General features: G+C 35.3%; 2 protein-coding genes across 2 annotated transcripts; one reads left to right on the top strand and one right to left on the bottom strand.

The window, feature by feature from the left end:
• Positions 1-265: 265 nt before the first annotated feature.
• Positions 266-11,070, bottom strand: LOC131846994 (uncharacterized). Its single transcript, XM_059196426.1, has 10 exons — positions 10,936-11,070; positions 8,406-8,620; positions 7,659-7,805; positions 7,148-7,236; positions 5,476-6,582; positions 3,569-3,846; positions 3,091-3,201; positions 2,807-2,894; positions 2,023-2,118; positions 266-1,108 (listed from the first exon to the last, which is right to left on the bottom strand). The coding sequence occupies exons 1-10, from the start codon at positions 11,062-11,064 to the stop codon at positions 996-998; spliced, it is 2,373 nt and encodes a 790-aa protein (XP_059052409.1). The 5' UTR covers positions 11,065-11,070; the 3' UTR covers positions 266-995.
• A 470-nt stretch (positions 11,071-11,540) lies between these two features.
• LOC131847016 (nucleoporin Nup35) lies at positions 11,541-14,417 on the top strand. The gene is made up of 4 exons (XM_059196454.1): positions 11,541-11,775; positions 12,309-12,734; positions 13,237-13,414; positions 14,150-14,417. The coding sequence occupies exons 1-4, from the start codon at positions 11,622-11,624 to the stop codon at positions 14,259-14,261; spliced, it is 870 nt and encodes a 289-aa protein (XP_059052437.1). The 5' UTR covers positions 11,541-11,621; the 3' UTR covers positions 14,262-14,417.
• Positions 14,418-14,442: the final 25 nt, after the last annotated feature.

The raw sequence follows: 14,442 nt of genomic DNA, 5'->3' as shown, positions 1-14,442 counted from the left end.
TTTGTAGTGTACGCTCAGTAGATATATTAATAATCCTGCATAAATACTTTATGTAGAATTTTTTTATAAAATTTTCTATAAATAAAAGACAATGAACTCGTTAATCAGATCGCCGTTTATTATTTACCAGCTGTTACAGCGACTTCATTCGCGTGGAATTTAACCTTATTTTTGTAAAATAAAAGTATCCTAAGTTACTACTACCTGCCAAAAAAAATCCGTCAAAATCGGTCCAGCCATTACAGAGGTTAGCCGAAACAAACAGACTGACAGACAAAAATTATAAAAAATGTTATTTTGGTGTATGTACCGTATTTATATTCATATGCATGTAGTAAAAAACGGTTATTTCAATATTACAGACACTCCAATTTTATTTATATGTATAGATAAGAAAATGGCGAAATATTTCTAACGTTACTTACAAATCACTGACGTACACGTAACTAGCGGTAACTGGTTTATTCCAGTTTTAGTGACTGTCTTACACTACTACAAATGTAAAAACGTCTTTAAGTGGATTTACCTGTATACTAGCATGAGTATTTAATTTTTTTTTACGATCGAGACAGAATTTACACTATTCTGAGATCTAACATCAAGTGCTAACTCTCAACTTGGTCGATAACAATACGCATTTCAAATACTTAAACATAGGTTTACCGCTTTAGATGTACCATTTCACAGTTCAAGGAATAGAAATCACACTTGCTACCGAAACTGTCGAAGAACAGTCATAATTGGAAAACAGTTTCAATATTATTAAATGAGAATTCCCAGCTTCAGGTCTAACAAATCTTTATCACCCTTACCTTATGGAACAATATATAACGGTGGACATATCACCAGAGTCTTAAACCTGCTCGTAGTAATTAGTCTTATCCATTGATTGGACCAAAATGAGGGTAGTCTTGCTTAGTTTTCAAAACTTTAGCAACAGAAATGTGCCTCTGAATAAAAAATTATACAGAATCGTAGTTCTACTCAAAAATCAGTCAATCAGAGTCGCTCTCCTCGTCGGATGAGGATTCAGACTCTGAACTATCAGGATGATTCTTTGTAATTTCAATGCAGTTGTCTACATCGGTCAGTCTTTTCAGTGATCTCCCTGTTGACAAATAATAATTATCATTGACAATGGCAATAACATTCTTATATTCAGGAAGTTAACATCAATATAATAATTAAATTAAATTAAAGAGTATTATATTAAAGAGCAACACGCAAATTTCTTGCTCGTTCTTCTTGTGATGAGCCTGCATTCTGAATGAGTTGTAGAATAAAAAAATGTGACTATTCAAAAGCTTATATTAAGTTTATTTGAATAAAGATTATTTCCATTTTAATAAATTAAATATATAACAGATTATGATGTCAAACTCTAATCTATATATAAAATTCTCGTGTCACAATGTTAGTTACCATACTCCTCTGAAACGGCTTGACCGATTTTTATGAAATTTGTATATACATATTCAATAAGTCTGAGAATCGGTTACTATCAATTTTTCATACCCCTAAGTGATAAGGGTTGTCCACCCCTAACATTATATTTTTATTTTTTGGACAAATTTTTTTATTTATATTTTAATATTATGTGTCAGTAAAAAATACATACAACCCAAAATTTTCACCCTTCTATCACCAACCCCTATTTTTTTATAGGGTTATTAATTTATATGGCAAAACAACGTTTGCCGGGACAGCTAGTTTGTTATATAATAATTTGACACCCGTCACAACCACAGATATAAACTGTATTATTTTCTCATTCGATTTGTTCTTGACAGAACGGTCGTGGTCATTATGTAGTGAGATGTGAGGCTGATGTCATCCGCCGACAGCTCGCTATTTGTCTCTACTGTCTGCCTTTCTGGTACACTCGTGGAGTGGAGGGCCTATACCATGATAAACAGTATACGTAAAGTATAACTTGTAACTAAATTGTGCTAAACCACCGGTACCCTCATCGTCAAACGACAAATATATATGTTAAAAGTTATATAAAAAAATAATACTTACCCGTCAATGTAGTGAGCAATCTATTTTCGTTCCCTGGCGGCATATTGATAGGGCCAAGTTTCTTGGCTAGTTCCCTCGCTCTATCTGCTCCAGAAACTGGAAGAGAGAAATCACTTAATTAAAAATATCTATTTTTAACATACAAATAAAAAATAAAATAAATAAGCCTGTACAATTAATACAGCGCCATCTAGTCTCACGGTGAGTAGAGCTTGTACCCATAAGCGTACTAGACGACTGATATAAATACTTAGATATATATATATATATATATATATATATTTTGTAAATACATACATAATATTCATAGAAAACCCCCATACCGATACAAACTATCATATTCATGAATTCAAATGTTTTTACCGTGCGAGGAATCGAATCCGCAACCATCGGAAGTAAAGCAGTGTTAAAGGATTGGGATACTACTAAAGGATTTATATGATTTTGTTTCTTTCCGCTACAGTTAGCATTTTTTGTGAGACCACAAATAAATTCGGAAACTTGACTACGGTTACGACATTGATGATCAACTTCCGATCGTTATATGATCTACGCCCATATTGCGACACGTGTTTCGCCTCTGAATGAGGCATCATCACTCATTGAATAGAGTTCGGATATAGCTTACCGGTTGCCGGACAGTTAATACTAGGCTTCCAATCTATATATATTTAATTATACAATATGTGGGCTTAATGCTATTAGCATTCTCTACCAGCCAACCTTACAGAGTGTAGAGATACTCCAAGGCGGTTTAGTTGATTAAATAAAAATATATATTTACCTCTAGAACCTTCTTGGCTCGAATCTTCTGTCATGGCAACCCTCTCAGTTCTGTACACACCGGTCACCAAGTCCCATACAAATAAGCACTGAAACAAAAAAACATATTTAAGAAATGCGAATTATTATTATCGCTTTATCATAAAAAAGTAGTAAATGTCATATTTCATTGGAACTTATAAAGCGGTCGCCATACTCTCGCACTCGCCCGCCACGGCTCCCGTCCCTGTCGCAAGCCCACATCATTATATGTAAGTACTTTACTGTACTGTACTGTACTGTTACCTCAGCGGCGTACTGGTGGCGGTGCAGCAGGCAGCCGGCGCGGTCTCCGCACGCCTCGCACTCGGCCGCCTCCCCGTCCTCGTCGCTCGCCCACAGCCACATCGCGCACAGCTGCACCAATAATAAGCAAATCAATTCAAAATATCTATCTAATATTTATATATAGTGGACAGAGCACAAAGTGCGGTATTTTTATAAATTTATTAGGGGTTACTACTCGGTGCTTAGACTTTTAGCGCTGAAGATCAATAGAATGCTAATGCAATGACTTTCGTAGGTACACCATGTAGTTTTTTAGTGGGCTAGAATCTCACACACCTCTCTGACAGGGAGATGGTCTTTTCAAGATTTTTCTCACACTATAAAAAGAGGCCCACTAGGGACAATATTAGAAGGATATTCTTTATCTCCTCAGGACATTCTACTTTCCAAAGAAGATAGTTCACGCAAGTGATGAGTCAGCGAGCAGAGTACACACCCCGGAGAGGCATCCGCTGGAGTGGCAGACGTCGATGACGTGGCAGCCCCAGTCGAAGCAGTAGATGAACCGCTTCCCCCCGAGGCGGCACAGGCGGCCGCAGACCTCGTTGCAGAGCAGCTCGGTGTCGAGCGAGCGCTGCCGCGCGCGCAGCGAGCCCGCCGCCGGCGCCCCCGCGCGCCGCTCCCACGCCGCCGCGCCCAGCGCCTGCAGCGGGGCGTACCGCGCCCCGTGCGCGCTCAGGTGCAGCGCCACGTGGTACCCCGACAGGCAGTCGTCTGCACACCGCGCACCACCCTCGCTTATACCGCGGGTACTCACCGAGTCATCAGTACATACATACTTATACATGTGTGGTACACCGACAGACACTTATATCTCAGATACTGACGAGTAATGAATACGGTCGCACACGACGAAATCACTAGTAAATTATTGTTATAGGTGTGTGGTACCCCGACAGGTAGTCGTCTGCGCACCACACACCACAACCTGACACTTATATCTCAAATACTGACGATTAATGAATACGACACACGACGAAATCATAGTAAATTATAGTTATAGGTGTGTGGTACCCCGACAGGCAGTCGTCTGCACACCACACACCACCCTGACACTTATATCTCAAATACTGACAAGTAATGAATATGTTGTACATAACGAAATCATTAGTAAATTATAGTCATAGGTGTATGGTACCCCGACAGGCAGTCGTCTGCACACCGCGCACCACCCTCGCTTATACCGCGGGTACTCACCGAGTCATCAGTACATACATACTTATACATGTGTGGTACACCGACAGACACTTATATCTCAGATACTGACGAGTAATGAATACGGTCGCACACGACGAAATCACTAGTAAATTATTGTTATAGGTGTGTGGTACCCCGACAGGTAGTCGTCTGCGCACCACACACCACAACCTGACACTTATATCTCAAATACTGACGATTAATGAATACGACACACGACGAAATCATAGTAAATTATAGTTATAGGTGTGTGGTACCCCGACAGGCAGTCGTCTGCACACCACACACCACCCTGACACTTATATCTCAAATACTGACAAGTAATGAATATGTTGTACATAACGAAATCATTAGTAAATTATAGTCATAGGTGTATGGTACCCCGACAGGCAGTCGTCTGCACACCACACACCACCTGACACTTATATCTCAGATACTGACGAGTAATAAATACGGCCGCACACGATGTAATCATTAGTAAATTATAGTCATAGGTGTGTGGTACCCCGACAAGCAGTCGTCTGCACACGCCACCCTGACACTTACATATTGGATACTGTCGAGTCATTAATACGATTGCACACGGCGAAATCATTATTAAATAATCGTTATAGCTGTAACAGTTATTTATTGCTTCCTACTTAGTGTGATACAACAAGGACCGTTTCATTCCACATCATCCGACCAGGAATTCTTATGAAATATTATCCTATCATCTACAACCACTTTATAAGACGACGACCTCAACTACACCGTACAGTGCAATCAACAGGGCGTCACGTGCATCCGGGCGTCACCCCAAAACCCCATTTATCCTCGATTGATTCCCATTCCAATGCAAACAAGAATCGAAATTACTATTGCCTGTGACGAGATTTGAACTACTAACGGTGCCCTCAAACTAAAGTCGTATCCGTCAGGCAGGAGGTAGCCTTCAGCCGCTCCGTAAGTCCTTACTGTAGTTTCAAACATCTCGACTCTAAACGAAATAGAGGGTCTATTCTTCTAAAAAAAATTAAACAGGAACCTATGAACATAACTTTTTAGAACTGTACCTTTTGTACCACTTAAAGCAGTTAAGCAGGCAGGTTATTTAAGCCAACATCTAAAATGGTCTGTAAATTGATAACTTTAAAAAAAACTCACCTTCGGAATCCGTTATAATCGACGTAATTTCGTCATCGCTCTCGACGAAATATCTCGTGAAGAACTTGCTGCATTTCGAATTACCAGAGTGCACTAAGTATGGATCTTGTGGACTGACAGGGAAATCTGACAGTGTTTTTGAGGCATTATCGTGAACTGATACAGTTTTTAGAGAGCCATCGTCGAGCATTTCCATTACCCTATATTCGGACTCACTATTATGGTCAGACTCTAGTGACGACAGTTCGGCCGAGTTCTTAATTTCGCAACTAGTTGTCGGCGACGGCGGCCTGCTAATTTGGTTATGTGCTCTTAGAACTACGCTTTCCACTGGAGGAGATTTCGGCCGCCGCGGCGGATTTTTACTTGTAGACCCTATGAATACTTTCCTATTACTTCTTAATACTCTAAACGGAACTATATTCTCGTTGTTGTCCTCTGAGAATTCGTATTTCTTATCAGCTAGTCGTCGTTTACGATATATACTCAACTTCTCACACTTTGGTTCAGTCTCTTCGACAAATTCATAAGCTTTCTCCGCTATAATTCGGTGCATTTCGTTGAACCTCGACATGCTCTCAGCCGGCCGTCTTCTTGGAGATCTTAGAGGGGGACTAATTAGTGTTCTGATAGAGGGCGAAGGTCCTTCCCACTCTTCCATTAAATTGTGTGATATTGAAGAAGCCTGTATACAGAGCTCCTGACCCATTACATCAGGCAACTGGACAGGCCGGGACATTTGATACGGCTCTACTTCCAAATCTGAGAAGTCTGCTAATATATTTTGGACTACATTATTTTGGTATTTAGGCGACTGGAAAGGGGCAGAAACATCAGATGCGGGTGTGCTCGGGTTGGTATCTATTATAGAATTTGTTTCGTCTCTATCTAATGAGTATTTGCTATCATCTAGTAGTTCAGTTCTCTCCGGATCGGGTTTCACCAAGTCCACCTCCAGTATGTGGATGAAATCCGTGTAAATGATGATCTGATTTGAATAAGCTAGCTGCACGACCGGTTCATACATGCTCGAGTCAGATGTGCAGAAAAACTTTGTGTGAATTGCAAAATTGTGTTCTAAACACCTTTTCCCACAGTTCAATTCATCTGAAATAAAACAGTTACAATTTGTTACATTATGTATTAAAGAAAATATTTTAAACTATCTGAGTCTGCAACGTCCTATGTATGGAATGGGAGCAACACCAGATTATACCAATAACAATTTTTCACATAACATATATGAGAAAAGCTGTTAATGGGGACTTGTATGTACAGAATTACAGTGGATCAGTTACATTTTTATTACATGTATTAATTTCATAAAGTCCTCAAGAAGTGGTCCCTTTAATTATCATTACAAATTTAAATAGTTGTTAAATTTGAACATGTTAGTAATATGACTTACATTCAAGATTACAAGAATATATATTTATTTTTAAATCTTTTCGTTTAGTATACGTGATTAATATAGTTGAACGTGTTTTAACAGGAATAATATTATGGTAAATAAGTTAAATAATGGTATTCACGTCTCTAGACGTTTTGACTACGCTGCACTAGTCACCAACTGACTCAAGCTCAGTGAGCATTATTTACCATACAATAAGGATAAAACCCGTTTAACTATATTAATGAGAAGATATACATAATGAATTCTATATTATTATACCTTCATCTTTAGAATATGCTGCACACTTCTTACAACCTAAACGAGGTACGCCGATTACACTGAGGTAGGATCGTTCAGAGCAGGAATCTCTGAAATAGCAATAAATAAAAACAGCCATAAGATAGTGTCAAAGTATTTAAAGATAATTTACATGATGCAAGGTTTATGGCATTCGCTTATTGAGTGATTACATTATTAGAAACTTAAATCTAACACAGTATAGGCAGAAATGTCAACAATTATTATTAGTTATAATTTGACATTTTTTTTGTGGCAGGCAAATTTAAACTCTTTTAAATGTATATTTTAGTCTTAGAGTCTATAAGTTAAGATGGTAAATGTCTAATCCAAACGACTCTATAATAATATTTGTCTCATTCATTTTAAATTTGATAATAATGCAATTGAATAATGCAGACATTATCTATATGCATATGCTACTTCCATCACGGTTTGGTCGCCTAACTGGCAACACTAAGCTTCCAATATATATATAAATAAGAATACTTACGCAATACCATAAACAACCAGTACACCTGGATTGTGTTTCCATTGTGCCATTGAAATGGTCACTTTGCTATCTACATCATCCCCAAACAGTGGCACACTGTGTACAGGCTTCACCACACAACCAGGCACCCATGACAGGAAGTGGAGTCTAAAATATTGCAAGTGGAGTCTAAAATCTCTCCATATACTGTACACAATAAAACTAATACATTAGACAATTTTGTAGATATAAAGGAATTCACATTTAAACTCAACGTTAAATCAATTATGACACTAAATTAATGTACAGGCTTTACTGATATACATATATTGATATATATGAATATTTTATGTTATGTCTTACATAACGTTGAATTCAAAAGTGCTTAAATTAAGTTTATTAAATGATTTTCTATTCTATTCTTTTATAAAAAATCCCATTTCTATAATAGGGGATATAAGTCGTGACGGTAAACTTGTAGTTTACCGTCACGACTTATATCCCCGATAGGGTAGTTAAATGTCACATTTCATTGAGTATATTTGAACCCAACTGGTAAGGAGACAAGCCTAGTGCCAACTCAGATTCTAAGTTACCTGCACTGGAAAATCAGCTAGAAATATATACTCACTTATTGCATAAATTTTTTTTTATCATAATATTTTATAATATTTTGATTTCATACAAACAAAATACAATATTTTGTAATGCCTCAATAAAATGTAAAGGGATACAGTATTATCATAATAATAAAAATGGTTAACTCACGTGAACTTAGAACTCTCTCTAAAATAAACTTGTGTATTACAGTTGTATGTGAAACTTAGTAAGAATTGTCCACACTGAGAGAATCCCATGAACACATGCTCCCGTAGGTAAGACATGGGCACAATATCCATGAGGCAAAACCGAAGTCTAGGTGGTATCCGCTCAAACATCTTGCGATTTCTGTCATTTGATTTTCTTGATGTACTGCCAAATATCTAATAAAATAAAAATAATTCTTATTAAAGTAAACTTATTTTTAAAAAGTCTAGTAAGTTAGAATTTTTTAAATGTTATCTGTAAAGGTGACCAATCATCTGTAAGCTATGTTTCAGTTGAAGAGTTTCTTTATGGATTATAATAGAATAATGCTCCTTTCTGCGCTAACGGTTTATGCGGGCGGGGTACCAATGAAGGAGAATAAGTTGAGCATGAGGTCATGTCAGTTAGTCCATTGTGGAAAATTAGCAGGAATTTATCACGACGGTTCCAGGGGGAACCGAGTGGCGATCAACCTGGCATATTGCTAGCAATGCTTATAATTTAGTTTATAATCCACACTATTAACAATTCCCTACGCACCATTGAAGAGTGAGATTAGGCAATAAAATTACAGGGCATGGGGGCATGACATATTGATGCAGAAATGGTAATGCTGGAGTATTTGCATGCCTGACATCATGTGGCATCTATAGTACCAACTACAGATGCCACATCATGTCAAGCATGTAAATAGGCATCAGTCACTATTTACTAGCAGGTGAGTTGTAAACTTGTTTGCCATCCAAATAACATAAAAAATAGCATTTCTGAATAGTGATAATTTCCTTCCATCACTTGTCTATGATGCAAGTTCAATAGAGAAGAATTAGCAGAAAGCTCATAATACATGCTCCATATAACAGAGTAGTAAGTTCGAAGTTGTTTGTACATAAATTAAAAGCAATTTTAATAATCTCTCACAGAAACATCTAACAATATAACTCTTAACATTAAATGATAATGTAATCTTAATATATTATTTTATTTTTAAATAATTGATAAATATGATAGCATAGCAGTTCTTGTATTGATCGCTGCTTGCATTCTTATGTAAAGTGTGTGTACTATAATTACCACATTGTAATTTTAAGAAGCTTGAGTAGTCATTTCCTGTACAAGTGCTGCTTGTAGGGACTGGTCTGCTCTAATCACTAACAACTGATTTATCTTATTGTGTATTTAATATTTTTCTTAAAAATTATATTACAACAGTTATTTAAGAGAGCAACATGCATGTTTTACTTTCGTGAGACAGGTTTCCAAATGAGTGGTAGTTTAAAAAAAAGTATGACTATTCAGAAGTAGATAATTTAAGTTTATTTGAACAGAGGTTTTTCTATTCTATTCTATAGAGAATAATTTAATTAACAATTTATAGCTGATAAGAGTTCTTATCAGACAAAGTGCAATGTTTCAGAAACTAAGAATTATATGTTTTAAAAAATCATAAATAAACTATGTTGTATTGGAAACATAATCCATAAAGAAATGATCACTCACATAAATAAATTTTTGTTGGCAAAGATTGTCCAACAAAATTTGAATATTTAATATGTCTTCTGACAGACTGAGCGATATAAAACACAATTCATTCTGCTGATGATTGTCAATTTTTTAACACTGAGTTTTAAAAGATTGACCATCTAGCTCGTCTAGGAACTTCAATTAAGAAAAAGCTGGCCAGAAACTCAATTGGTAGATTTTACTATTTTAAATCACTTTCAATATTTAATCATAAAAAATATATAGTATATATATTTTAATAAATATATCATAAAATAATAGAAATATATATAGTATATATATTTTTTATATGCCAGCCTCTTAGAAGGTATATTGATACCTGGCTTCAATATAAACTGTATGAATTTACTTTCTATCCATTTGTATGAATATTACACAAAAACTAAAACTTCTGCTTCTTGATTTTCTAACAGGTAATTTTTAAAATTCTATTATGTGAAAATAAATAAAATTATATTTTTTAAATAGAGTTGTGTATGGGAGAAATCATGATTCTCCAATACATGACAAATATATACATAAATTATGAGAGTGCATGAAAGTAGAATAAATAGCCTAGGTTCATGTACTTTTATAATTTCTTACACATACATAGTCTCAGCTTTATGACACTCACTCCTCACTCCTTATGGTACTCAACCTTAACATTAGTGTGCTGTAGTAAATACATTGTTTAGAGCTACTGCTCATTTTTGAGATATATGGAGCTCACAAAATTTGTGGATGATAGTTGTGAGGCTCTGCTTCTGTTTTCTAACAAACAAATTTAATATATTCTACCAAGGCTAAGAATTCGCTAATGTCTCAGAAACACTTAGTTTATAATGAAACTTCGCTCGAAGTAGAAATATAAAATTCTTAAAACTATAACTCTAGAAAATATGTACATAATAATCAAATTTTAAGATAACAAAAAAAATATTGTAATCATTGAATTAATGCAATAATAACTTTGATGTAAACTCACCTCCCTGTTAAATAATTTATGAACAATATTACTACTCTTCATTGTATTGCACTTGGAAGTACTACAAGACATTTTGTCATTTTCACTTCTAAAAGATTTCGAATTTTCAGATTCCTCTGTAGATTCCATGTTGATTTGTTTGAGAAATTTGAGAATTATAGAAATGGTTTGATTGAAATTGAACTGAAGTGAATGAAATGAATGAAATTATTTGTTGACAAATTGACATATGGACAACATTGGCAATATTAATCGCAGAGTACTTTAAATTGTATTTGAGACATCAAATACTTTAAGCATTACATTTAGAGTTCTAATGTTCACTTATCTATGTAGATATAAACATTTTATATACTTTGTGCTACCGTATGCTTTATTTAAAATGTCTTTAAACAATAAGTTTACAATATACCTACAATTATATATATATGTATGGACAAAACATAATTCAAATTATTAAATGTGCAGACAATCACTGTCAGTGTCACTTAAAAAATGGATTATTAGTCTGTGTCTTTAAATACATCAGTTAAAAATTAACTACAAAATAAGATAAAACAATCCCAAGTGATTATATTATGCTCTTTGAAATAAACGGTTAAAACATATACTAAAAGATATAATATTATTGAAATATTTTATATTCTGTCAAATTAAAGTTTGTGTATATTATAACAGTTTTAAAAATGGAACCTATGACTTTGGGAAGCCCTACTCATTCTCCATCAGGGAGCCCTAATGTGGGATATTTGCCCCCATTTCTTTTAGGTGAAATTAATCCACCAGCAACCCCGCGAACCAACAGCTTATCTCCTACAAAAGGACGAAGCCTTGCATTTGGTAAGTATTTTTATATTTACATAAATGTTGTTGGTTCCATAATTAATCGTGTGAGCGTCGTGGACTCTGGTTTAGGTTACTCTTCGACTCACTCCCAAAAGTCCTGAGTTCAAACTAGGTTAACACCACAAATTTATTCCTGACTCCAGAGAAACACCAATAACATATTGTATTTATACCATCTAATAGAGTTATGGCCTTTACTGGCCAGTCTAAATTTCATTATATATAAATGTGTACAATGTCACTCAAAATAAATTACAATTATATTTACATATTTAAATGATAATTCCTAAGTTCTTAATCTTCTAACTCTATTTATCTTAAAATAACAAACCAAAAATGAATTGAAGTTGCAGTGAAGATGCTATTTTGGATTCCAATAGATCCTGTGAAATGTGAGCAAGACTGTATTGTATTCTCCTAACATTAACAATTGTAAAGAAAGCCTCTGACTATACCAACTATGTCAAAAATAGCAATGGTGTATTATTATTTTAAAAATGACTAATGAACAAATAATATATTTGCAGGTTCACCAACCAGTCCAACTCAAACTTCGACCCCAGACCAAAAAGGTTACAGACATAATATAAGCATGCACCAGCAGGCTTTGTACAATCAACAAAACATGTTTACCAACATACCAGCATCACCTAATATTTCTTATTCAAGCAAACCAAATGGTCCACCAATAGAGGATTTATTTGATACAATTAAAAGCAATGAACCTTTACATAAGTCTGCTTATCAAGATTACAGTTTTAATGGTTATCGTAACAACTCTATGCTTCAAAATTCTTATACCAATGCGAATGCATCAGCAAACCAATCATTAATAAATACATGGCAGGATAGTTGCCAGGAACAAGATGAATACTGGGTAACCATATTTGGTTTCCCCCCCAATGCTGCCAACACTATCCTCGCGAGGTTTAGTAACTGTGGAGCTATACTTGGTAAGAGGTTTTATATACAACATAATATTATACAGGGTGGTTTAGGGATTGTAAGTAACATAGATTAATGCCTGCAATATACCATATCAGTTTGACCTCCATGCAATTCCCTGTAAGCATGAATGTACTTACATTTGAGTGTATAGTATCTGTTTATTATAATAATCAATCCTTACTTACTAAGTATATTTATTCTTAAATCCCCTTGAAAACCTTTGTTAATTCCTGGTGAATTTGCCATAATGGGCTAACTGAATTGACCTCAGACTCCTCTTATCATCTTCACAGGTCCCTGCCAGCATAAATTGTTATTGCAGGCAGGACCACAGAGAAAATGTGATGCAAAGTTGTGTGGGCCAGTCATACAAAAATTTTATATAGTAAGGTATTCAACCTTTCAAAGCAGGGTGCCCATGGTATTTCCTGCTCTACCACCATATTCTTAAGCCACTATCAAGCTATCCTTTATACCGTTCATTACCGCTTCTTTATTTTTTTTCAGACAAACAGTACCCTACTCAAGGTAACTGGGCACATGTGAGATATGCAACTAGAGCTGAAAAGGAGCGAGCCATGGCCCTCAGCGGGCGTCAAGTACTCCCAGGTGTCATGGTTGGAGTGGTGGAATGCAAGGAACCACCACGCATAGCAGTTACCAGCCCTGGAATTGCATCTGAAAGGTAACGCACCTACCACTTGGCACTTTAAGACTGTATAAGTAATTTGTTAGAAGAATAGGTGCTGGTTGTGAGCACTGGTCTGTTTGGTTAAAAATGTGTATTCTCCCTAAAGGATTTAAAAATGAATCTGTATTTTTCTAAACACCTACAAGCTCATTTAAAATTAATAAGGACAGAGTTTCTTATCAATTCTTAGCTCGAAAGCACTCGGAACTGATGGTAGATTTGACATATCATAAGTCTGTAATAGTCCTACATGAATAAAGACGTTTTGATTGATTGTAATCTGTAAAAAAAGTGCTTCAATGTAAGTTTATTTGAATAAATGATTTTCTATACTATTCTGTAAACTTGAATAACGAAGTTGAATTTAAAAAATAATTTTAATTATATTTTATTCCATTATTGTATATTCATATATCTTCACGACTGTACAGATGAGTATCAGAGACTGTGTGAAACTTTAAGGTCGATGTTTAACACATCATTTGGCATGGCTATCTTTCGCTCATACCGAGCGAAAAATACCAAATGATTTGAATTCAACATAGGTGAATATATCGCCAACTTAGTTTGGAAACGCGCATGTGATACCTCTAGTGTTCCAGACATAGTAAGCTATATATATAGTAAACATTTACTTCCGTTTAATGCTTGTAGCCCACCATAGTATTATAAAAAAAAACTAAATCTTCGTTGGCATACATTAATGGCTTTTCGTATATTTTATTTCAGACAATCAATAGGGGCCAGATCCCTGTGCCCCACTCCTGTACCATCAGCTCCAGTTCCACAGAGGTCAAATGGCCTGATCTCCAAAGCTCTCGATTATGTATTAGGGTGGTGACAAATACTTAACACCAGGTTCTTAGTATATCGATGAATTTGAATGTTTTAAAGAATAGAACTTGTATATAAAAAACAGGCATGATGAAAATTAAAAAAGATGGAATAAAGAAACTGTCAAGAATTCTCAATTAAGGAATAAATATTGTTTTGTATAGTTATATGATTTTATTTCTAAACTT

This window comes from Achroia grisella, unplaced genomic scaffold (genome assembly GCF_030625045.1).
Source record: "Achroia grisella isolate CSIRO2021 unplaced genomic scaffold, CSIRO_AGI_Agris_v1 utg515, whole genome shotgun sequence".
NCBI classification, from domain to species: domain Eukaryota; kingdom Metazoa; phylum Arthropoda; class Insecta; order Lepidoptera; family Pyralidae; genus Achroia; species Achroia grisella.
This window is presented reverse-complemented; position numbering and strand designations above follow the sequence as displayed.